Source organism: Schistocerca nitens, chromosome 5 (assembly GCF_023898315.1).
Source record: "Schistocerca nitens isolate TAMUIC-IGC-003100 chromosome 5, iqSchNite1.1, whole genome shotgun sequence".
NCBI classification, from domain to species: Eukaryota; Metazoa; Arthropoda; class Insecta; order Orthoptera; family Acrididae; genus Schistocerca; species Schistocerca nitens.
Window position 1 is genome coordinate 456,297,846 of NC_064618.1, and position 25,783 is coordinate 456,323,628.

At 38.1% G+C, this 25,783-nt stretch overlaps 1 protein-coding gene across 2 annotated transcripts in view; it reads right to left on the bottom strand.

Annotated features, from left to right (window-relative positions):
* Nucleotides 1–6,342: 6,342 nt before the first annotated feature.
* The window catches only part of LOC126260092 (ATP synthase mitochondrial F1 complex assembly factor 2), a 37,480-nt gene continuing 18,039 nt past the window's right edge, over nucleotides 6,343–25,783 (bottom strand). For both annotated transcript variants that reach the window (XM_049957305.1, XM_049957306.1), the window contains 4 exons: nucleotides 24,561–24,671; nucleotides 18,632–18,809; nucleotides 6,871–6,986; nucleotides 6,343–6,735 (listed from right to left, as the gene is read on the bottom strand). In XM_049957305.1, the coding sequence (XP_049813262.1) occupies nucleotides 6,604–6,735; nucleotides 6,871–6,986; nucleotides 18,632–18,809; nucleotides 24,561–24,671 (537 nt within the window). In that variant the 3' untranslated portion in view covers nucleotides 6,343–6,603. The remainder of the gene's footprint in view (nucleotides 6,736–6,870; nucleotides 6,987–18,631; nucleotides 18,810–24,560; nucleotides 24,672–25,783) is intronic.

Genomic DNA, 25,783 nt, shown 5'->3' on the forward strand with positions numbered 1-25,783 from the left:
CATTAATAATTTAACACATATAATTATTTAAAAAATGTTTAAGATGATGTAATCTCTGTTAATGAATTACACTAAGATGAGACATTGTGCCACATGTCCGAACCACCAGACCCCAACAGTATTGAGCTCAATAATGTGACAAAACCTCAATTTGGCACTCTGTTTGGCCTGATGTTGGGGCAGCAACTTCTACCAATATTTAAAATATGCCTGTCAGGCTACAGTGACTACTGCAGTCCTGCAGATGTCAAACTTTTTCACTGTCTGTGTGTGGCTGCTGCTTATACAGTAGAGGAGAAAAGCAAATTACTGTCTGTTTCAGAAATACTGTGCTCAGTTTCAAAACCATTATCAATTTGGGAACCACATTCTTCAAGCAGCCCCAGAATTTTTTCTTTGGTCAGTCCCCTATTATATGGCAAAGTTCTGCAATCAGTACAACTATGAAAGTACAAGGCAGAATGAATATGTGGGAACTGATCACTTCTGCAGTATGTTTATCAAGTCATGTAGCATTTTATGGGGGCAGGAACATCCATCTAGCAGCTCTCTGAGGTGCTACACATTGTGAACAGTTGACTTCAAGCCATCAGTGCTCAGATATATTGTACTGGGACTCAACCATCACAGAGAATCTCAACATACCTGTAAATTTTTTTTTCCAAAACTCTTCTTCTTCAATAAAAAGCATTTTACTTAATTTAGGGAATGCTTCAATGTTTTAGTACAACTTATTTCAAGAATGTATTTTAAAAATCTCTTAGTATGCGTAGAGGGTTCTCAGTAATCAAAGATTTTGTTTGTATTAATCAAAATGGTTTTGAATTATAATATAAAGGGAAATTGGATGAGGAATTCTGCATTCTACAAGACACTTTGGAGTTTTGTTTTACCCAGACATGTTTCAGCTGTTTTTGTGCTATCTTAAGTGGGTTACTTCATTTCCTTTCTGCAGAACTGTCATAGCATATTAATGTTAAGAGAAAAGATTTGGTACAAAATATTTACATTTGTATATGAAGTGATTGTTGTCAAATATTATACATGGTTTGTTCACAGTTGGTACATGTATTACTGGGCTGAGGCATCACATGATGTTTATTACACTATGTCTAAAGTTCTGGTTTTATAGCTTATTTAGCAAAGGTGGTTGTATGCACTAGTTTACATACGTTACATGAAGCTAGCGAATCATTATGTTGGTAGCTCTAAGGCCACTACACAATCTACAACTTGTAATCTGCAAACAGCGAAACAATTTTTATTTTTTGTTTATTGTGCATTTCCGAATGAAAATGAATATGTATCATGTTATTTTGCATGTTACTTTCAACTTTGATGTGTGGTCACACCCCATAATTCACGAAAAAGCCAGCTTCACATATTTACTACACACGCTGAACAAAATACCCATGAACAAACATGTTTACGCACTACAATTGAATACAATACAGCAAATTGTACAGGAGAATGAATATGATACAAAGAGATTAGATAAATTACAAAATACAAAAACAGGAAACACACGATCATGAAACATACACACAAACAAACACAACACAATATACAACAAATCAGCAGTGTGTCAGCAACAAATGGCACATAATGACCTTACAACAACAAAGTCACAAATGGGGTGAGCAGTATAGTAAAGCAACAAGGGCTCAACATAGCATACAGAACAACAACACAATACAAAACAGACTTGGAAGAAATACCACAAACATTGACAAATATAGTAAGTCTGGTACATACCAACTAACTTGCAACTGCTGTCAATCTGTATATGTGGGTCAAACATGAAGGATTTTCAGAACAAGGCACACAGAACATCTCAGAGTACTGGAAAGCAATAGCTCGCACTCAACATTCACAGATCACTTGATAGCACAGAATCACCACCCAACAAATGTTGAAAGTGACTTATAGATCGTTAAAACTGGTAACAGCCTATATCAAAAATTAATAGAAGAAAACTCACACATCCAAAAAACAATAGTCCAAGGAAAGAAAGTACTAAATGAATACACATCACTGTGCAATAAAACTCTCTTTGTCACAACTGAAGAACTCTTATAAATAACACCCACACCAAAACTTCACATGATCAGCCCCCAGAATTAAATCCCCCCCACACAAAACTATAAATGCCAGTGACACTTCAAATCTGCATGTTTCACCTAGACAAACATGCATGAAACAAATGAATACCACACAGCCACAGCAACACGTAATGGTGATGAAAAAACTGTGCAAGTTCGAAAAACTCCAGAAAATGCCTGTGAAACGCCAAATGTGGTAGAAATCAGTGTGTTAGCACACCACAAGAAAAGGAGACACACATCACAACATCAAAGCTGTAAGTAACATGCAAAATAAGGTGATACATACTCATTTTCATATGGAAATGCATAATAAACAAAAAATAAAAATTACGTTTCGGTTTGCAGATGACAGGTTGTAGAGTGTGTAGCAGACTTAAAGCTACCAACACAATCATTTAATTACTTCATGTAAGGAATGTAAACTAATGCACACCACCATCTTTTTCCAAATAAGTTATAAAACCAGAACATAAAGAGATACTGTAATAAACAACACACACTGCATCAAGCCAGTAATACATATCTTAACTGTGAACTGTAAGCAAATCACGAATAATATTTGACAACAACATCATTCACAGATGTAAATATTTTCTACAAAATGTTTTCTCTTAACCACAACAATTTTACAGAAAGAAAATAAAGTAACCCACTGAAGATAGCAGAAAAAAATGCTGAAACATGTCTGGATAAAACAAAACTCCAAAGTGTCTCGCTTAAGGCAGAATTCCTCACCCAAACTGATAGTTTTGACATAAGAAGGTTACTGCAGACTTACAAATATGGTGAAAAGTTCTTCGGCTTTGTAATTTTTAAACACAGCATTAAGTCCCCAGGTTTATTATATAAACTATGAATAACTGCAAAAGGTGTAGCCCACTGACTTTTAAATGGTATAGGGACTACAATCTGCTGACTTTCAAGATAATTTAATGCTTTCTCTAGGTAATCATGTAAAAAATAGGAATAGGCTGTTTGTGTTAATATGATTTAATAATACTCTGTGATTTAGTTGCTGGCACTACAAGCACAGTACCACAAATCTCAAGTTGGATGTGGGTTTGGTTGATGATAAACTGAAAATACTTGAGACTCCTGGGGCAATGTGACTTGTTTACACTAACTGGTCCTATTACTATCCAATATCAACAGCATTCTTGCAAGAGACAGAAATGAGATGTTTGTTCGATCAAACTTTCAGATGATGTACATGGGTATCTACTGCTAGATTTTCAGTGACTGCTTTTAAGCATAATCACTGACACAATTTGTTCAGGACATACTGTCGTAATTTTGGCCATACTCTGTCCCACATTGGTGGAAACATTTCTTTACAGGCAACATTTCCTGTTCCTCAAAAGTACTACACTTAGGAGTATTCTGCACTTTCTCAAGTACGACATTGTTCTGTTTTAAGTTTCTGTAATCACTTTTTCTTGACTGGAGAAGAGCAGATTATCATCTCAAACTACAGGGTGTGGCAGAACTGAGTAAAGTAGTTTTAAGGAGCAATAAAAAATAAATCTGGGTGTATAGAGGAAAAATGTTTATTTTCTAAATTAGTACAGTATACAATTTTACATTCATTTAGTTCTGAAAATAATGTCCTCAAGATGGCGGCCATTAGCATCAATACATTGTTGTAGATGATCCCTGAAGTTTCTAGCAGCTCTTGCACACATCACTTCATCAATAACCCACTCTTTTAACTCTGGTAGGCTGTGATGGTGGCTTTTGAAAACCTTTTCCTTCAGATATCCCCAAAGAAAGTAATCAAATGCTCAAATCTGGTGACCATGCAGGCCACCCGACATCACCCCCTCAGAGAGATGAGGTGTCCTGGAAACATTTCTCTCAAAACATCAAGTGAAATTCAAGATGTGTGAGCAATAGCTCCATCCTGTTGGAACCACTAGTACCCCAGTCCATGTTCTTTAACAATCTCATCCATTCTGGGTTGCAGGAAATTTTGCAACATTGAAACATAATGTGTGAAATTCACTGTCATGGTCACTCCTTACTCCTCAAAAAAGTAAGGGCCTACCACGCCAAATTGTGACATGGCACACCACACTGTCACTTTAGGAGAATGTTGTGGTCTTTCATGAATAATTCGGGGGTTATTTTCAGCCCAGCAGTGAAAGTTTTGCTTATTCACACACCCACTAAGATGAAAGTGTGCCTCGTCACTACTGAAAAAAGCTGCATTCGGAGGGATCTGAGCAAGCATTTGCTCACACAGATTTTGACAGTTGGCATAGTCTGCTGGGCATAATTCTTCAGCAATCATTATTTAGAAAGGATGGAACTTCAAATCGCATAGCAGAATCCTTCTCAAACTGCAGTCTGAAATCCCCAATGCAACAGCATGACATCAAGCAGAATGTTGTGGCTATTGTTGAACTGGTGTTCTCACCTGCTACACATTTTCTGGCATTCTGATGGATCTGTGTCAGCCACGTGTATCTATTCTTAGTGTGCTACCAGTTTCCTCCAACTGCCAAACCCAGGACCGAATTGTGTTTGCATTAGAAACGATGTTGTTGAGTGGACTGTTGAACTGACACTGAAAAATTCGTTGTGCAGCGATCACATATCTATTGATTTCATAATAAGCATGAACGGCAAAACCATGATGTGCTCCGGTCCAGACCACGTTGGCTACTGAAATGGGGTCAACGACTGAACAAAGGCAGACCACGTGCAACTGCCTACCCCCACCACAGCCCCAGCAGTAATCAACAGAAACCGCTTAGTCGGTTCTGCCGCACCCTGTACATTACCTGAACACAATTGTAAAAAAATCACTGTTTTCACAATGAAAACTGCACTTCAAAGATACATCTTTATAGCCAGCTGTCCATGCAGCGTAACACTATGAATATTTCTTATGATACTGAAAGAAATCAAGAACAGAAAAGACTTATGTTCTTACCTTAACAAAAACCTACAAATTGTCACTGGAAATATTACAAGCCTTCTAATGGAGGAAAGCCTCTCCTAAAAACAGTCCCAATATTTTTCTCCTGGTACAAACATCAGAAAAGGTGGTGGGTGGTTGCTGCAAGTGATAAGAAAGCAATTTCTGTATGGCATTCTACACATCCATCCTGCATCCCCACTGTCCCCATTGAGCTTGTTCCTATGCTTGGAGCTCCTGTTGTATACTTTGAAGCTACAATTGCACAAGTTGACTTGAGGAACTCTGGATCAATTTTGTTGACTGTGCAGTTGTCTCAATGCCCAGTTCAAGCACTTGTTGTTTGAATCCTTGTTTAACACTGTAGAACTGGCTAATTCTGTACCTGCATGCAACAGCTCACAGCATTTATTGATGAAGCACAATGACACAAATGCTGCACCATACCATGCGTAAAACCAGTCCTGGCTGATGCGTCCTGAGTAGATGCCTAAAAAAGTGCAAACAAAATTCAGAGTTGTCATCAAAGTCGAATTTTTGACCAGAGAGTAGCCCAAAGATCCAGAATCCATAATCTGAGAAAGATGCAACATTGGTGTGAAAAGTCAGCAGTGTTCCTGGCTTGGCAGTGATCTGTCTGCTCCGGCACTGTGGCGGCATTAAATGGTAGCCACACAGGTCAGCTGGGTAGCTAATGTGACATGCCACCGACACAATGCATGCTGCCGGCAATGACTGCAGAGTCAATACATGCTACTGATATCAGAGCTTGAAGACAGTTCTTACTTACGGATAAATGACAAAGTTCTTACTTACGGATACATGACAACCAGAATGACCTACTGTTTTCTCAATGGGGCACCGAATATGAAATTCACAGTGTCAGCACATGGTTGCAGAAACAGTTATTCACAAATAACTTTAAAAAAGTACTTATTAGGATGAGCATGTTGAGAAATCTAGGTATTTAAATGAAAGTTTTGAAAGTTCTGACAGAATGTAAATACTTTTAGATTAAAGGAGACCACTCATCGAAAAACAGAGGCTTTGAGTTGCTGACAGGCACTCAGAAAAAGAAAGAAAACTTGCTAGTTTTTGAAGTAATCCTTTTTTGGGCTAGAGTAGAAATGCACACACAAAACACATTCACATGAATGCCCACAATGTGCATGTTAGTGCATTTTCTGTGTGTATTTGTACTCTAGTTCCGGAATTGAGTACCCCAAAAGCTAGCAAGTTTTCTTTCTTTATGCGTGTGCCTGCTGACAATGGTTCTGCTTTTTCATGAATAGTTAAGTAGAAAGTAATACAAGGAAATATTATACACTTCATTTATTTAATTATTCTCACTCATTATGGCATAACAGCCATGAAGGCATTACTTATCACAGTCGGTGTCCACGCAGTACGCATTGGAGCAGTGAAATACATGACAAAATTCAAATTGAGTACAAAATTTAATACTTAAATTATGCATTTAAATTTACACAACAATTTCTTCAGCATGGAAAAACAGGAAAGAAAACGTCTAAAAACAGTTCACAGAGGTGAACTGCCAGTAATCACTATATGCAAAATTCAAAGTCCTTTTGTACTGATGAATGCACTCGAAGAGTTTAAATGAATGAACAGCACAGCAGCAGCTAATCGAGCCTGTGTTTGTTGTTGGTTCAGGTCATGCGCCCATTCCACTCTTCCCCAGTGACCAGTCTATGGGGGAATCAAATAAAATAATTACTAATAATTAATTACAAACTGGACATACATAATGCCAAATAGAAGGCATAAACATTTCTATAATTTTTCAAGACACAATATACAAAAAAATTTACATTGTAATAATACCTGAAATTCTTCTTCCAATCTTGATAGTAAAACAGCTTTCTCTACAGAAATATAACGGTCAACACAGCACAATGTTAATATAAGTGATTTGACTGTTTCAACACCAAAAGCAAATCCTGCAAAAACAGTACATAAACAAAAATTATGAAAAAGGAAAGCCAATAATTAGAAGTCAGATAAACAATGCCACATGAAAAGGAAAACCAGTCTTAAATTAAACTTCTGTTAAGTTATGTGCAACATTCCGCAAAATTTGGCTGGCTACGACCAAATTTTCTGTAATTTTTATGATGTTATAATACCTTCCATCATCACATAAGCAAGATAATATCTACAATATCAGACAGGAAAGATCTGACTGACAGAAGACACAGCTATTTTAAACAACACTATTCTAAAGTGCAAGTTTTCAAGTTTTGCATGTGTTCACATATGCGGGTAACATTAAGCACCATGCTACTCCTTCCCATGCATTTTAACATTCTCAGATACTTCTTGGCATCCTGCCAACAAGATGGTTGAGAAACTGCTAAGCAATCCTTTCCCCCTCTTTCAAGGTGGCCTTCCTTGAAGTGATCCTCTTGTTTCAAGAATGCTTAATTAGGTTTGTATCGATTGATACACATATCATTCTGTTTAGTTCATACCTGCTTGATGAAGGAGGTGGTTCTGAGGTGTGCATCATGTGCTCAAGCATGATCATTTTGAAAGGTGATCCCACTACAAAAATGTTGACTGTTGGGCTGGACAATAGGCTGGAGAATTCTGTCCTTATATTACAAAGCCCTCAAATTACTCATCTTATAATGGCAATGAGAGGTGTCTGTTATCCCTACATAATACTGTTTCAAAACATGATTGACCATCTCAAGGAGAAGCCATGATAATGCTTTTCTGAGCTGTGCATTGGTACTTTGGCCATCTCTTCACTCTTCTATGTTGATCACCAGGTATCAGACAAGTCCTCCACTCGAGAACCTGAATCCACTGATCCAGATTCTAGTCCAGAAAATGGTTTTGTACTGTCTGGGTTGACATTGCCTTCACATAGTTGTCTCTAAAAAGTACCTACTTACGGGACATGAGAATCTTGCATAAACAGAAACACAAAAAATAATGTGAAATTGACAGTTTTTAACCCCGAATGTGAAACTACTAGTTTTACGGAATGTCAAAGATGTTTGGATATTCCCCATGGAAATGTCATAAATCAGAGGCTTGCAGTTTACCAATATTGGTAATGGATAGCTATTTAGTGTTGAAATTCGATCTCGACTTCTCTTTTAGCTAAGGTATGCATATACCTTTAAAATGACAGTTCATTTTCCATGTAATGGCATTATGCGCTATATGATGGGTCAGGAAAAAGTCAGTGTTATTTTATGGCCAAAATCGCTGCTATGTTTTGCACTTTTTGGTGTTATTTTCTGGCATGCTTTTCCTATTATCAGTTATCTATTTTTGTCTTATTTAACCATTTTTCAATGCTATGTTGAAAATCCCCCCCCCCCCATGAACCATAGACCTTGCTGTTGGTGGGGAGGCTTGCGTGCCTCAACGATACAGATAGCCATACTGTAGGTGCAACCACAATGGAGGGATATCTGTTAAGAGTCCAGACAAACGTGTGGTTCCTGAAGAGCGGCAGCAGCCTTTTCAGTAGTTGCACGGGCAACAGTCTGGATGATTGACTGATCTGGTCTTGTAAGACTAATGAAAACGGCCTTGCTGTGCTGGTACTGCGAACAGCTGAAAGCAAGGGGGAACTACACCCGTAATTTTTCCCCGAGGGCATGCAGCTTTACTGTATGGTAAAATGATGATGGCGTTCTCTTGGGTAAAATATTCCGGAGGTAAAACAGTCCTCCATTCGGATCTCCGGACGGGGACTACTCATGAGGACGTTATTATCAGGAGGAAGAAAACTGGTGTTCTACGGATCGGAGCATGGAATGTCAGATCCCTTAATCGGGCAGGTAGGTTAGAAAATTTAAAAACGGAAATGGATAAGTTAAAGTTAGATATAGTGGGAATTAGTGACGTTTGGTGGAAAGAGGAACGAGACTTCTCACCAGGTGAATACAGGGTTATAAATACAAAATCAAATAGGGGTAATGCAGGAGTAGGTTTAATAATGAATAGGAAAATAGGAGTGCGGGTAAGCTACTACAAACAGCATAGTGAATGCCTTATTGTGGCCAAGGTAGACACGAAGCCCACACCTACTACAGTAGTACAAGTTTATATGCCAACTAGCTCTGCAGATGACGAAGAAATTGAAGAAATGTATGATGAGATAAAAGAAATTATTCAGATAGTGGAGGGAGACAAAAATTTAATAGTCATGGGTGACTGGAATTCGTCAGTAGGAAAAGGGAGAGAAGGAAACATAGTAGGTGAATATGGATTGGGGGGAAGAAATGAAAGAGGAAGCCGCCTTGTAGAATTTTGCACAGAGCATAACTTAATCATAGCTAACACTTGGTTCAAGAATCATAAAAGAAGGTTGTATACATGGAAGAAGCCTGGAGATACTGACAGGTTTCAGATCGATTATATAATGGTAAGACAGAGATTTAGGAACCAGGTTTTAAATTGTAAGACATTTCCAGGGGAAGATGTGGACTCTGACCACAATCTATTGGTTATGAACTGTAGATTAAAACCGAAGAAACTGCAAAAAGGTGGGAATTTAAGGAGATGGGACCTGGATAAACTGACAGAACCTGAGGTTGTACAGAGTTTCAGGGAGAGCATAAGGGAACAATTGACAGGAATGGGGGAAAGAAATACAGTAGAAGAAGAATGGGTAGCTTTGAGGGATGAAGTAGTGAAGGCAGCAGAGGATCAAGTAGGTATAAAGACGAGGGCTAATAGAACTCCTTGGGTAACAGAAGAGATATTGAATTTAATTGATGAAAAGAGAAAATATAAAAATGCAATAAATGAAGCAGGCAAAAAGGAATACAAACGTCTCATAAATGAGATCGACAGAAAGTGCAAAATGGCTAAGCAGGCATGGCTAGAGGACAAATGTAAGGATGTACAGGCTTATCTCACTAGGGATAAGATAGATACTACCTACAGGAAAATTAAAGTGACTGTTGAAGGAAAGAGAACCACTTGTATGAATATCAAGAGCTCACAAGAAACCCAGTTATAAGCAAAGAAGGGAAAGCAAAAAGGTGGAAGGAGTATATAGAGGGTCTATACAAGGGTGATGTACTTGAGGACAATATTATGGAAATGGAAGAGGATGTAGATGAAGATGAAATGGGAGATATGATATTGCGTGAAGAGTTCGACAGAGCACTGAAAGACCTAAGTCAAAACAAAGCCCTGGGAGTAGACAACATTCCATTAGAACTACTAACAGCCTTGGGAGAGCCAGTCCTGACAAAATTCTACCATCTGCTGAGCAAAATGTATGAGACAGGTGAAATACCCTCAAACTTCAAGAAGAATATAATAATTCCAATCCCAAAGAAAGCAGGTGTTGACAGATGTGAAAATTACTGAACTATAAGTTTAATAAGTCATGGCTGTACAATACTAATGTGAATTCTTTACAGATGAATGGAAAAACTGGTAGAAGCCGAACTCAGGGAAGATCAGTTTGGATTCCATAGAAATATTGGAACACGTGAGACAACACTGACCCTATGACTTATCTTAGAAGAAAGATTAAGGAAAGGCAAACCTATGTTTCTAGCATTTGTAGACTTAGAGAAAGCTTTTGACAATATTGACTGGAATATTGTCTATCAAATTCTGAAGGTGGGAGGGGTAAAATACAGGGAGCAAAAGGCTATTTACAATTTGTATAGAAACCATTTGGCACTTATAAGAGTCGAGGGACATGAAAGGGAAGCAGTAGTTGGGAAGGGAGTGAGGCAGGGTTGTTGCCTATCCCCGATGTTATTCAATCTGTATATTGAGCAAGCAGTAAAGGAAACAAAAGAAAAATTTGGTGTAGATATTAAAATCCATGGAGAAGAAATAAAAACTTTGAGGTTTGCCGATGACATTGTAATTCTGTCAGAGACAGCAAAGGACTTGGAAGAGCAGTTGAACGGAATGGACAGGGTCTTGAAAGGAGGATATAAGATGAACATCAGCAAAAGCAAATCGAGGATAATGGAATGCAGTCGAATTAAGTATGGTGATGCTGAGGGAATTAGATTAGGAAATGAGACACTTAAAGTAGTAAAGGAGTTTTGCTATTTGGGGAACAAAATAGCTGATGATTGTCGAAGTAGAGAGGATATAAAATGTAGACTGGTAATGGCAAGGAAAGCGTTTCTGAAGAAGAGAAATTTGTTAACATCGAGTATAGATTTAAGTGTCTGGAAGTCGTTTCTGAAAGTATTTGTATGGAGTGTAGCCATGTATGGAAGTGAAACATGGGACGATAAATAGTTTGGACAAGGAGAGAATAGAAGCTTTCGAAATGTGGTGCTACAGAAGCATGCTGAAGATTAGATGGGTAGATCACATAATTAATGAGGAGGTATTGAATAGAATTGGGGAGAAGAGGAGTTTGTGGCACAACTTGATTAGAAGAAGGGATCAGTTGGTAGGACATGTTCTGAGGCATCAAGGGATCACCGATTTAGTATTGGAGGGCAGCGTGGAGGGTAAAAATCATAGAGGGAGACCAAGAGATGAATACACTAAGCAGATTCAGAAGGATGTAGGCTGTAGTACATTCTGGGAGATGAAGCAGCTTGCACAGGGTAGAGTAGCATGGAGAGCTGCATCAAACCAGTCTCAGGACTGAAGACCATAACAACAACAACAACAACATGTTGAAAATGGAACTACTCCTAAGACAGGTTGGGCCAAACATGAGACAAGTGTAAAGAAAAATTATTTTAACAAAAAAATTTGACACAAATAATTATTTAAAAACAAATACCAAATGTAAAAATGAAAATAACAATTTGTTGCAGATATTGTATTGATGATATGTTTTGCACTTGTTCATATCGTTCTTGAGCTGTGGAGACCACATAAGCTGGTCTCCGCAGCTCAAGAATGATCAGAAGATGCGCTGAAGCGTGAAACGTGTCATCAATAAAGTATCTGGAACAGAGACTATTATTTCAATTTTTAACATTTGTATACTACTGCTGTGCTTGGTCAGAATGGTGTGGAGTGATACATATATTTTAAATACTGCAAAAACAATTATTTATTAATGATGTAATTCAGGTCCACAATCTGTAAGGGGCATTCAAATGAAACCCAATCACTAGTGTAAAGTAACGGTAACAATTTTATCAACTCAAAACTGTAATTATACACAGTACATATTCCTACAAAGTCACCAAAACTGGTGGCACATTTATACCATTGCAACACTAGCTGGTCGATTCCATCCTTGAAGAAGCTAGTAGGCTTCTGTCGAGCCCAGGCCTGGATCCAGTCACACACTTCATCATCCATTGCAAATTGATGTCCATGAATAGCTTGTTTTAGAGGTCCAAACACATGAAAGTCACACAGTGAAAGGTTGGGACTGTACAGTGGATGTTCCACCGAAACTGCTGCAATGTCGTCTTCACCCCATTGGCCATGTGTGGGCGGGCATTATCATGCAGGAGCATAACGCAATTGGACAACATGCCTTGGCATTTCGATTTGATGGCTAGTCTAAGGGTCTGTCAAGTAGCTTGATAACTCTGGGCATTTATGGTGGTTCCCTGTTCCAGGAACTCAACAAGCAGTGGGCCCTTGTGGTCAAAAAAAGGACATCATGACCTTACCAGAACTGGTGCGCACGGCCTTTGATTTCTTTGGAGGTGGTGAAGTCATACGTTTCCACTGCTTGCTCTGACGCTTGCTTTCCGATTCAAAATGGTGACACCATGTTTCGCCACCTGTGACAATACGCGACAGAAACTGTATTCCTCCTCATGATAACATTGCAGATGACTCAAAGACAGTGCCATTCGAGTATTGCGCTGTTCAGCAGTCAGTTTGTGGGGTACCCACTGCGCACAGATTTTTCGAAAGTTCAAGTGTTGATGCATTATGGTGTGGGTGGTGCTCACACTAATACCCAATAACCAATGGATCTTGTCCACGCTGATTCTGCTGTTGTCCAAGACTAAAGCATTCACTTCCACAACCATTTCCGGTGTGATGACACAATGAGCCTGTCCACGACAATCATTGTCTTCTAGTGACTCGCGCCCCTCAGGGAATCTTTTTGCACCATTCCACCCAACACTTTAACAACTGAGACTGTACTCACTGTACACAGCCTTCATCCATTGATACATTTCATGGCCTCCAACTTCCTCCACCACCAAAAATCAAATCACTCCACGTTCCTGCTTACTCACCTGTATGTTCGGTAGTGGACAATTACTTGTGTGACCACATTCTCTTCAGCGTGAAACTACACTGACACTATGCAACACCAAATGATGTGCACGCATCAGTCTCTCTACCAATAGATGGCGCCACCATAACTGCAGTTATGTGTTGCCACCCTATGTGTAAGGCAAAGGTAGACGCACTGACCAAGCTTCATTTGAATGAACCTCATATTTTTGACACTTGACAAGTTTTCTCACCGACTTAAATATTTATATTAAATGGTTGAAATTTCTTACAGAATGGCAATAATGAATCTTCTGATATGTGAAACTGGTCATCAATTAAACAAAAGTAACTGAATTTTGCAACTTTGGCCATTTTCTACATCAAACTGGTTAATTCGAATTGCTGTCCTGTTATTAATACAGTGTGCTGGAAATCCAAAAAGATGAATTTTACAGCTACTCATTTCTGTTGCAGAAATTAATGCTGTCCTGCCTTACCAACCATTTGGAACTCATCACGCATTCAGAAATAAACAACCAAATATTTATTTCATTCTTTGATCTCTAATCAGATGGAAATTTTAACATTTTTTGCAGAACATACTTGTATTACACTTACAGATTTTTTCCTTTACTTTTACTGTAAAAATTGGTAGAGCTGTAAGCTCAATACTGATGACGGTGTTGGCATTGTTCACACCCACCTCCTTCCAAATACTTGCATTACATTCATAACAGAAGATCCAGACTATGTTGATAATGCTATGATAGAAAAAAATATATATATTAGCATGCAGTGGGACACACAACTACATCCATTCATATTGTAAACCACAGAACTATCCATTACGTTATGGCTTACTCATTCGGCTACTGTCTCAATGATCACATTTCTTCAAGCCTTATATCATTGCTGCTTTATTAATCAGATTTAATGAGCAGGGTGATGTGTTTGTGATAGATTTTCATTGCGCCGTTGGTTTGAAATGGCACATACACTACAAAAGAAATAAATAATTGAAATTCACACAGTGGTCAGTGGTCGTTCGTATGCACTCACAAAAGTCTATAGTCGAAATGCCACGAGTGAAGTCACGACTGCAAAAAATAGTGCAACAGTTGAACATGGAACATTTCAACATTAAATATGTGACTGACATCATTAAATTTACGACACTTCAATGAGGTCACAGAGAATTTTTTTTGAGAAATGCCAATTTTGCATTACTTTCTTAAATACCGCTGAATTCGCATTACTTCCTTAAAACTACCAAATTCGCGTTATTCATCGAGTTATCGTTTAAACGAATTTTTTCTGTTCCTAACTGTATGTGACAATAGATGAAAATACCATACTTCCAACAAAGCGTTCAAGTAACGCACATATTTGCTGACATCACATTTCTTGACATTTTTCATGGCAAACAGTAACAAAAATGACATGTTTTGGAGAGATCTTCATTGTGAAGCATCAGGCAAACTGCAGTTTTTCAGTACACAAAAACCACTAAATATGACACTTCGCTTCACAAATGTGTAAATCAACTTTGTGCCTGCTCAGTCTGCTTCTGTCAGCCAATCCCAGAACAGGATAAATGACTTCATACAAACATTACTCTCACAGCAGACAATACAAGAAAGAATTTAAATCACAGAATGACCATGCCTATCACCATAGGGTGACTCAGTGTCAAACATGCAATATTTTTGTTATATATTTTAACTTCAGGTCACTCCATTCTTATTATTACATTGTCATCAGTTGAAACTGCTAACAGAGATTACTGCATAACAGGTGTACAACAAAGTGTAGGGCTATAGATAGGAAGAAGCTGAATGAAATGCATTTTTTTTTTTTTTTTTTTTTTACTTTTAAACAAAGTAAAAATTTAGTTCCTTCTCTTTACTAACTATGTACAGAGACAAATGCCAACAAGTGGTCAAGAGACAAACAGATCTAAATCCCCACTCTAAGCGAAATGAAGTAATGCGGAGGGGGAATAAAGACACTCCTAGGTGCTACCACCAATTTTTAATGCAATTTAAAACACATATTGCAAAATTCCCAGCCGCTTCAGGTGTTAGTGTTCCAGGATCCCACTAACATAACCTCAGTGAAAATGTCACTCCTCACTATTAACTACAGAAATAATGGTTGCAGTGGTATTCTGCTTAAATATGGTTCAGCTAGGAACTGGATCAAAATGAAACATTACTATTGCAACACTGAGTGAGGTAAACTTTATGAAGTCAAACAATACTTCTTCGATCCACACTTCATAGCCCTCACAAAACTTTTAACTGCTTCACACGTACAAAACAAAGCCACTCTCAGCCAATTGAAAAATGTGTCACCACAATAACCCTACAAAATAAATCAAGGAGTACAATTAAATTATTCCCAATCTTTGATATCTAGTCCTATACTCATTACTGCAATCTTTCACTGAAGTACGGACACTTTCTGTCATACTTCTAAAATTGCAGAAACTTCCCACCTACACAATAAATCTATGTGCCATTTGATTAATTAATATCGATAGCGAACTGCATCATCTCAGGTTAGCAAACAAATAGGAGCTAAATGTCAGGTCCTTCTGATCCTCTACATGCACATTTAGTTCCTCTTGTCTCTCACTGCTCCCGAACAGTAACTGCACTTTCCTCGGGCATGAAATCACAGCTCAATCATTTCGTAGACAAAAGTATGACAACAGCACCACTATTCCTCAACAGTTATCAATGAGTAACATATAGCTGTCAGTCATTTTTCTAGTGGCCAGCTGGTGCATTATGGTCTCTGGCTTCAGCGCTCTGCTATTGTCTCTGGACTGACGGATGATGTTTGCCGCCACCTCCTGAACATGCTGTACAAAGTACTCGACTGTCTGTACAAATACACAGGAGACACATTACATACAGAGTGGTACTAGTCTTTATGTGTTCCTTTCCCCATATTTTATTTGTCTCGTGCTGCTTCAATAGAGTGAAACAAACCCTAAAAGATTACATCACCAAAACAGGCGAAATCATTCTGTCCCAGCACAATACATAACATCATGCATGTATGTTTCTGGCAATACCACAGAACACGGAGAATGTTAATTTCAATATTTATTAAACATTATTTTTCTGTTTTGTGAATGAAGTTTATTGTAACAGACTGATCTGTAGCATAGCCTGGGGGCTAACTTAAGTTGAAAGATAATGACTTGGTTGTAAGCTGACAGATGTAGCATAACCACTTTTTTTTCTGCCCCCCAATCATTGAAACGATATTTACATCTACATCTACTTCAATACTCTGCAAATCACCAAGAGGTGCATGGCAGAGGGTATGTACCATTGTACCATTTATTAGGGTTTCTTTCTATTCCATTCATGTAAGTAGCGAGGGAAGAATGATTGTTTGAATGCCTATGTGCATGCAGTAATAATTCTTATCTTATCCTCAGAATCACTAGGTGAGCAATACATAGAGGGTTGTAGTACATTTCTAGAGTAATCATTTAAAGCCGGTTCTTGAAACTTTGTTAATAGACTTTCTCAGTATAGTTTACATCTATCTTCAAGAATCTTCCAGTTTGGTTCTTTCAGTATCTCTGCGACACTGTCCCCTGGATTAAACAAACCAGTGACCATTCATGCTGCCCTTTTCTGTACACGTTCAGTGTCCATTGTTAGTCCTATCTGGTACAGATCACACACACTTTAGCAATATTCTAGAAATGGTTGCACGAGTGATTTGTAAGCAATCTCCTTTGTAGATGATTCCACTCCCCCGGTATAAATAAGTCTACCACCGACTTTACCCACGAGTGAACCTATGCGATCAATCCAGTTCATGTCCCTACAAAGTATTACACACAGGCATAGGTTGCGCAGGATACAGTGGCCAATGCATAGTGACCAGTTTTCATCCAAAGCACTGGGCAAGTTCATTTGTTTGTTCAGAAGAGGAGAGGCCGGCAAGCGTTTCTCATCTTTTGGCCGGTCAGTGACAACAGAATCAACGCGCGCATCCTGTAATCTTTCTCAAACGATTTTATAGAAACTATCCAGGAAAAAAAAAAAAAACATTTGTGCTTTACTTGTTGCTTTATATGGCAGTTTCATTCTGATATGCCCACCATTTTGTTAATGGTCATAGTTAGTGTGATGTTTATGAGGAAGTAAGACACTGTGCGAAATTTGAGTGAAATATTCATGATATACCTCATATTTCATAAACAATTTGTGATATTGGAATGAGATTTTGGCAAATGATAACACACAAAGAGTATTTTGCCGTAAGGTTATTATGAAAAACTTTATTTACCATGTTATTCCAATAACCACAGACTTTTTCAGTGAAAATTTTTAAGGGCCATCAATAGTTGAACACCAAAAGTGAAGTCATTACACGTTTATTTTTCATAAGATGGTGACCTTAATTTCCCTCAGTTCCTAACTTGATAAACCACTGTTTCAGAATTCTCTCACAACTGAGTCTGCACAACATGCTCATGAGGTGAGGCTGTGTAAACTCCACTGAGTTTTGGCAAAAGAAGCAGATTCTAACATGGCAACAAGAGAAATGTGTAGGTTTTACTCAAAATTCCCCACTCGTGACACTTCCCTGAATGTTACAAATGGTTAACAAACCAGGCAAAAATATTCTGCTGCGTTTTCAGCAGAATTCTTTGTAGATACTTACCAAAGAAGAGCTGACAGATTTTTTTGAATGGTCACTATGCAAGTGTAGGTGTGAAGGGCCCCCACTTAATATTTACCAAAAATGTGTATGTAGGCTTTAGTTTAGAACGGCACTTTCACTACAGTGCTCGGCATTTTCCCTACAGTGCCTGCCCGCAGCCGCTACACTACTGATCTCCTGATGCATGTCCTTCCATCTGTGCATATACTGACCATGACATTCTGCGTGGACTATGTTTGTATGAGCTGGCTGATTCCAACAGTAACTCACTGATATTATAGTCATAGGATACTTTTTTTTAAGTGCAAAATTTTACATTTCTGAACAAGAATAAAGGAACAGTATGAAATGATACTATTTTAACTGTTATTCTGGTCACTGGAGCCTTCTGAAACTCATTAACTCACAAATATTTGCGTCACTCAAAAAGTCTTTTAAAAGTTTTCTTTACTGCTCATATTAGATAACTACTAAGGATCAAAAGTAATAATTCTGGAGGAATGAAACTCAGTATCTGCCCTACATGTATTAACACTGTTTGTCAAAACAAAGGAGGAGAATGTACATGAATAATGAGTTCCAAAATGTCAAACTGAAACCACTTCAGTGTGACTCAGAAGTTACAAAATCAACGTTCATATGATAGAACAACAACAAATAACCACTAGTTGCTTGTTAGCAAGAGAATAAAGTATTTGTATACTAAATTTACATTAATGCTTCTCGCACATACCATGTACAGCCCACATATTGTAAGACAGAAGATGAGAGATAATTTTTTGTTTTGATTTGAGGCTAACTGTGGGGCCAGTTATATCCTTCGATTCTTCTACCTCAACATCATAACGCTGACGAAACCACTTCAGGATTGGTCCCCATTCTCGTTCTTGCAATGCACATAGTTCTTCTTCCTGAAAGTTAGCATTACTATTTACAGTCAAAACATCATGCTTTTTTTTTTTTACTTTAACATTTATTTATAAATTTTCTTCTGAAAAGATTTTGTTCCTTGTATTTATATATGTGTCAACCTAAGTGCACTAATCACCACATCCCTTCTGATGACAGCATGGAAGTTGTATCATATGAATCTAAACATAAAAGAAGTGAATTATGGCATTCAGGAGGAGAAAGAGAGGAGAGAGGGAGGCCGGGCATGAGGCAGAGAGAGTGGGGGAGAGTGGGAGGCAGAGAGGGGGGAGGAGGGTAGGAGGCAGAGAAAGGAGGAGGGCTGGTGGGCAGGAGATGGAGAAAGGAGGGGGCTGGTGGTTGGAGGCGAAAGGGGGAGGGTGGGCAGGCGCACGTGCAGCAGAGAGAGGGGGAGGGTGGGCGAAGGCGGAGGGCAGGTGGGTGGGTGGGTGGCAGAGAGAGGGGAAGGGTGGACGGAGAGAAGGAGGAGGAAGAGAGAGACACTGGCCATCGTGTTGATGAGACAAATGGAGTTCAACTTTTTGGCTCTGCAGTTTCTTCACCCTCTGCTCCCTTAAAGATGACTGTCTTGTACACTTCTATGCTGCCAGTATTCTATACAGATTACATATAAAGGTCATCATCATCAACGGAGAAGCTTTTCAAGGAGAAACTCCACTGCACTGATACATAAATTGTACTATGAAATTTTACTTGATCTGTCACAATATTTCAGCACAGTCTTCTGGCATACAAGTGAAAGAACATGGAGTTCACCTACTCAAGACCCCATTGGTGCATGTGTTTCAATACACACACTTCTGCTGTAAATTTGTGCATTGTTCTGAGCACCCTCATTGGTGGAAGCTCTCTTTATGAATATCAAATCAATTTTCTTCATTTAATAAAATCACACAACAAGAATGACAACACAGAGTCATTACCTTCATTACTGTTGTAACACTGATAAACCAAGCTCACACCGTGGAGGATGCTGACACCCGTATCTCCAATGTCAGACACAAAGTACAGTACCAAAAGTTGTATGTTGATAGAGTATCAACCAAAATTACGATTTAGTTTGTATTATGGGCTATCGCCCAGCAGAATGGGTGTAAACGTTAATTCGAAGTAACACCAGAACTATAGAGCACAGGAAAGGCATATCTGTGAGTAATTAATACATATGGCTTCCATGGATGAATTGGTAGAGCATTAGGTCGTCTGACCAATGGTCCTGGGTTCAAACCCCAATGACGTTTGTTTTACTGTATTATGCGCGGAAGTGTTGTATGGGACAACATGTTTATGGCATGTAAAAGGGCTTTTTGGAGTTTACAGCAATGTCCTCTTGGCAGTCTCCATTCACTTTGTTTCTTTCAACATAGTAAATCTATTGACTACACTTGCAGTTTCACAGAATATACAATTAGAACAGAAAAATTAAGAAACAATTGCATCACACGTGTGGAAGTAGTACTTGTAGTAGTAGTAATAATAATAAAACTAATATTAGTAATAATAAAAAAATAATAAGGTTAATAATTACACAATGTTAAAAAATCAATGCAAACATGAACCACCTCCCCCCCCCCTCCCCCACAGACACACACAGTGTCATTCATTCGGGAATGAAGGCTTTGCAATAATGGTTGCATATGATGAAGTGTGTGAAGCAAATTACTGTCATACACAAAGCATATTTGATGAATCCCACACTTGTGCATCCAGCCTGTAGAGTGCAGAATGAAAGCTTGTGTTTGAAACAGAGCTTTGTTGAAGTTTCACAGGGTCTGGGTCTATCAGCGAGTTCAGCCATTATCTAACCGTGATGGTGAGAATTACAGAAACATGAAGAACAGAAATGATTTTATAGGAGAGACTGCAACTTAAGAAGGCTATTATGTTGTTGCAGTCTGATCTCTTCCGAACAATCTCAAGCAGTGTTGGACATTTTATGAATCATATGCTTGCACATTCTAAAGAAATGAAGAGCAAGGGGTTGACAAATGGAGGTTGTGTTTGCTGGAATTATGTGAATTGTGATTTTGTCATGTGGTAGGTTATTTTGTACATGCAGGTCATGAAGAACACTAGTGTCTTTGTGGGGCCTGTAAGAATCCAGTATTGGCATAAGTTTCTCTCCAATGATTTGTTCCACTACTGCTTCTTGTAGAAATGTCCTGAACAGTTCTTTGGTCATTTTGCCAGAGGAGTGAGGGTGGATGATTAAATTTGGTGCTAGGAACATGGACTGATGTGTATGAGTACTCAAAGAACGAGGCTCTTGAAGGACAACAAACAGCCTTGGAGGAGCAAATGGAATAATGTGTACTGTACAACACTTACAATATTTTTAGAACCTCTAGTTGGAAGAGTGCAGCCCACAGACATCTCCTTGTTGAATCCACTTTTATCGGCATTTTTGATATTTGCGTTTATGTAAGCTGTCGTGAGTACACAAGCTGCTTGTTGCCAGTCCTCTACTGTTTTCTGGATGTAATTTCTGTTGTGGTACATTTTCACTGTAACAAAAGATTTGACTTGTGCTTCCAGTGCAAGACTCAACTAACACTGGCATCAATTTCTGGGAAATTTAACTGTCTCACTTTTGTTTTCACCCACAATTTGATGTCTACATCATTAACAAATCAACCTTTCTGGAGGCGGTGTTTGAAGATCTCCATCCCATGCATTGTAATATGCTTGTACTTCTGCTTCAACGATATTAACTCCACACTTTCCCACTGCTGTTTACATTCATACAACATACACCATGCAGGACATATAGTACGACATCTGTTTTTCATTGCAGACATTGTGTGATGTGCTAAATGTTTTCATTGGCTTGGGCTGCTTTCTGGCATTAAGTTAGTATTTGAGCATTTAGATTTTCTTGTTTTTTGAGCAAAACACTGCCCTTTGCTCCTTCTGTGGTATCTCATCACTTCCATTGCTTGAGGACCCAGGTGTGCACTCGTCGACATCTAATGTTTCCTCTTCTGTGATGTTTGACGCATTCCACTGATCAATTATGTCCAGAAGGAATGCAGCACACTTTCTCTCATCTTTAGCTATCTTGGTTGTTGTACACACATAACAATTGCTAATAATAATAATTGCTGCTACTACTACTACTTCTACTTCTGCACATGTGATGCAATTGTTTCTTTATTCTATTGTACCATGGTTTGTTTATTCTGTGAAACTACAAATGCACTAGCTGCTTCATCACGAGTGGTGTCTGTTCTTTTGCACACGTCCAACAGAACAGAACACCACACCTATCTATTCAAATGTACTCTATAGGTTTGCTACTTTCAGCTAACGAAGCGAAAGCAGACTGCCAAAAGAACATTTCTACAAACTTTGAAAAGTCTTTTTACATGTCATGAAAATGTCCTTCCATATAACAGTATCAATTGTAAACAGTTAAAAAAATTGTCATCAGTACGGTTTGAATGCGGAATCTTTGGTACAACATTCTTATGCTCTACCAACTCACCCACGTAAGCTATGCATATTAATTCCTCACAGAAATGTCTTTCCTGTGTTCTATAATTCTGGTGTTACTTTCAATTAATGTTTATACCCATTCTTCTGGATGACAACACATAGTACGGACTAAATTGGAGTTTTGGTAGATACTCTATTGACATACAATGTTTGGTACTGATCTGGAGCTTTGAGTGTGGAAGGTATTCACAGATTTACTGTACAAACAGGTGCACTGAAGTAATGCTTGCATACTGACATTCACTTACAGCTCATAATGAATGTTTTAAATGGGGGAGCTCAGTGTACAGCTGAAGTTGGCTAGAAAACTTTGCGAGAAAATGTTGTGGCAGGAAGTTACTGATAACCAGAGTTATGCCCAAAATTTCATGACATAATGTATACGCCAGGAAAGTTTTAAATCACATACATACTGTGCAAGAACATAGTTTTACTAAACACTGTGACAGTAAAAGACACTTGCCAATATCAGCTAATGTTTAAGATGGTAGCAAACTAATCATAGATACACTTTGCTTTGGCTTTATCTAACAAAGCAAGTGAACATACACTGTGCTCAGCAGATCTATTGTTACACAGTGGGTGCTGCCAAGAGGGTTTGTCAAGAGGACAGCCTGTAGCGTAGCTCAGCAACAGGTAATATCACTATTATAATTTTTTGTCTACATGAAAGGTGACCAATCACTGAAAACTGTTACAATGAAAATATTTTTAAGTACAATGACCAAATAAAACTAGTGTTATGAAAAGCAGATGCCAGATTAAAATGCACTTCGAAAATTTTAAGCCACTATAACTCATCTGGAAAGGAGTAGCTTACAAATGGCTCGCTCAATTAATTCTCGACCACTACTTGGCAGTCTGGGGATTAGTACAGCAAATACAGATTATCTAAAGAAGAGCAGTGCACCTTGCAACAGGTCTGTTGAGCACTGGTGAGAGCAAAGTGAAGATGCTCTTTCAATGCTACTGAAAGCTGCTACTAGAGAAACATTTTTAACAGACAGGTTTATTGTTGAAATTCTGAGTGTACACATCAAGAATCTCTCAGAATGACAATGGCAGTAAAAGCAGAGAAGTCTTTTTTTCACATGCAGGATTACCGTCACCCCAGCTCCTGCACATTTTTCTACGAATGGAAACAGAAAATGAGAAAAGAAATGAGGTGCAAGAAATACCCATAAGCAAACACTATATGGTGACTTGTGGAGTGTAGATATAGTTGATTCTCGTCCACTTCCTAACATCCCCCCCCCCCCCCAAAAACACCTCTCTGTTTCTCAAGGATGTAAAGATAATTTCTTCTCGGTTTAATTTACAACAAAATAGTGTCACAGAGATGTTCTGTAACTACAGATGGAACATCCTTATGCAGTAAGTTAAAGGTTATTCTTACAATTTCTTGAATCTTCATGTTAACGTGGTACAATGGCTACAGCGATGTGTTTTCAAGTGATCAATCCAGTGCAGCTGATTTGAATTCGTAATTGAGTTGGCTGTTAGATACCACCAGTGGAGTGGTAACAATGGTAATTTTTCATTTGGAGCACAGAATCTACAATCATAAAAATTGTACTTTGAAAGTTAAGGGTATATCACCATCAGTATCTACAGATGACCATACTACAGCAACTAAATATTTTTGAATCAATTTTGGAACTAAAATACTGAAAAGTGTAATGCAATCTACATCCAATGAAGGTACTTCACAATTACTTAGTGTAGTGAAATCATTCATTCATGTTTTGCAGATCCTATTACAGGGAAAATATTTTAATAAGGAAGGAAGTAAGGACGGTATATTTGGGTTTAACATTATGTCAACAATAAGTTCATTAGAGACAATGCCTATGCTTGGATTAGCAGAGGATAGGAAACAAAATGCTCTAAGACCACTCAAAGGAACCAGTTTGGCATTTGCCATAGGTGGTTAAGGAAAGAGACATTTTAGTAACATGGAACTAATCAAAGAATAAATTAACAGAGATGTCAGAAGCCAATTCCGCAGGCTGTATTAAAAATGGACTGCTGTTGAAGTGCTATATTCTATTCGTCTTTCTATAGTTTATCAACGAGCATTATGCTTTTATCATTAACCATGTTTCCATTATCCGTAATCACAGAATTTGCAGATGTAGTGAATAATAAAACATGTTTTTAATTTTGTTTCTGAACAGAATTATAATGTCAAAAATATACAAAGAAATAAAGAAAGAAACCAAAGGACATTTACTTACACTTGAGAAACACAGCACAGTATCTGTATCCAAAAAATTAATTATCCTTTGGACTAAGTCATATTTTGTGATGTTTCCTGGATTGTCTATTGCTGTGCTGCAGAGACCTGACTGAAAAATAATAATATATTGCCAGCATCAAAACCAGTAATTCAGAGAATTTTTATTACTAATGAGTAACAAAAACGCAAACTTTCAGTTCTATGAAGTGTAAAGGTAACATACCTCAGAAGAAATGGGATCCAAATTACTTACCCTTACAAATTAAACAGACTTTCTCAACACCCCAAACAAATATACACTACGAGGTCAAAAGTCTCAAAGTGTCCCATTCATCAGGCTCCGTTTAGTGTCAAGGTAAGCAATTGAATGAACATAAGTGCAAGCACAGTGTGCTAACTTCATACACTGCTTTCCTTTCAGAAGAAAAGAATGGCTAGGTGGTGACATTAACTCTATTACTCCTTAATGTGAATGAAGTGAGTTAACCACTACACCATTTTGTATAATTATACATCACCAAAATGATCCATCAAAGTTGGTTAAGTGTTCTGAGACATACAACTACTTTGTCTTCAGTGTGTCTGCACAAAGTGGACAAAGGCAAGTGGGGTAATGTATCCATCAATATAATTTAAAAGACATAAATACAACATGCATTACACAAAGTCATATTTCATTATTATATCACATACACATCTGTTTCTGTATGTAAAGAAAATACTGAGAGAGGTAGCACAGGGGTAGGGCATTAGACATGCATTAAGATCGACATGCAAAGCACACACAACCACTACCATTGTATCTTAGCAAAAAATCTTTCCAAGAACCCAAGAAAATTTTGGTCCCCTGTAAAATCATAAAGTTGGATGAAGGCTTCTATCTAATCACTTATTTATCAGGCTGGGGTGGTAATAGAAGACAGTAAACAGAAAGCCGAAGTTCTAATTTTATGTTTAAGAAATAATTCATGCAGGAGAACCATATGAATATACCACTGTTTGACCGTCTTACAGACTGCTGTAAGAAGGATGTAGTAATAGGCATCCCTGAAGTAGAGAAGTAACTGAAAGGGTTGAAAACAAGTGAGTCACCAGGCCAGAATAGAGCAGCAATTTGATTTTACAGAGCGTACTCTATGGCATTGGCCCCTTAATTGGCTTGCATTTATGGTGAATCTTCTGCCCATATAAAGTCCCATGCGACTGGTAAAAAGCACAGGT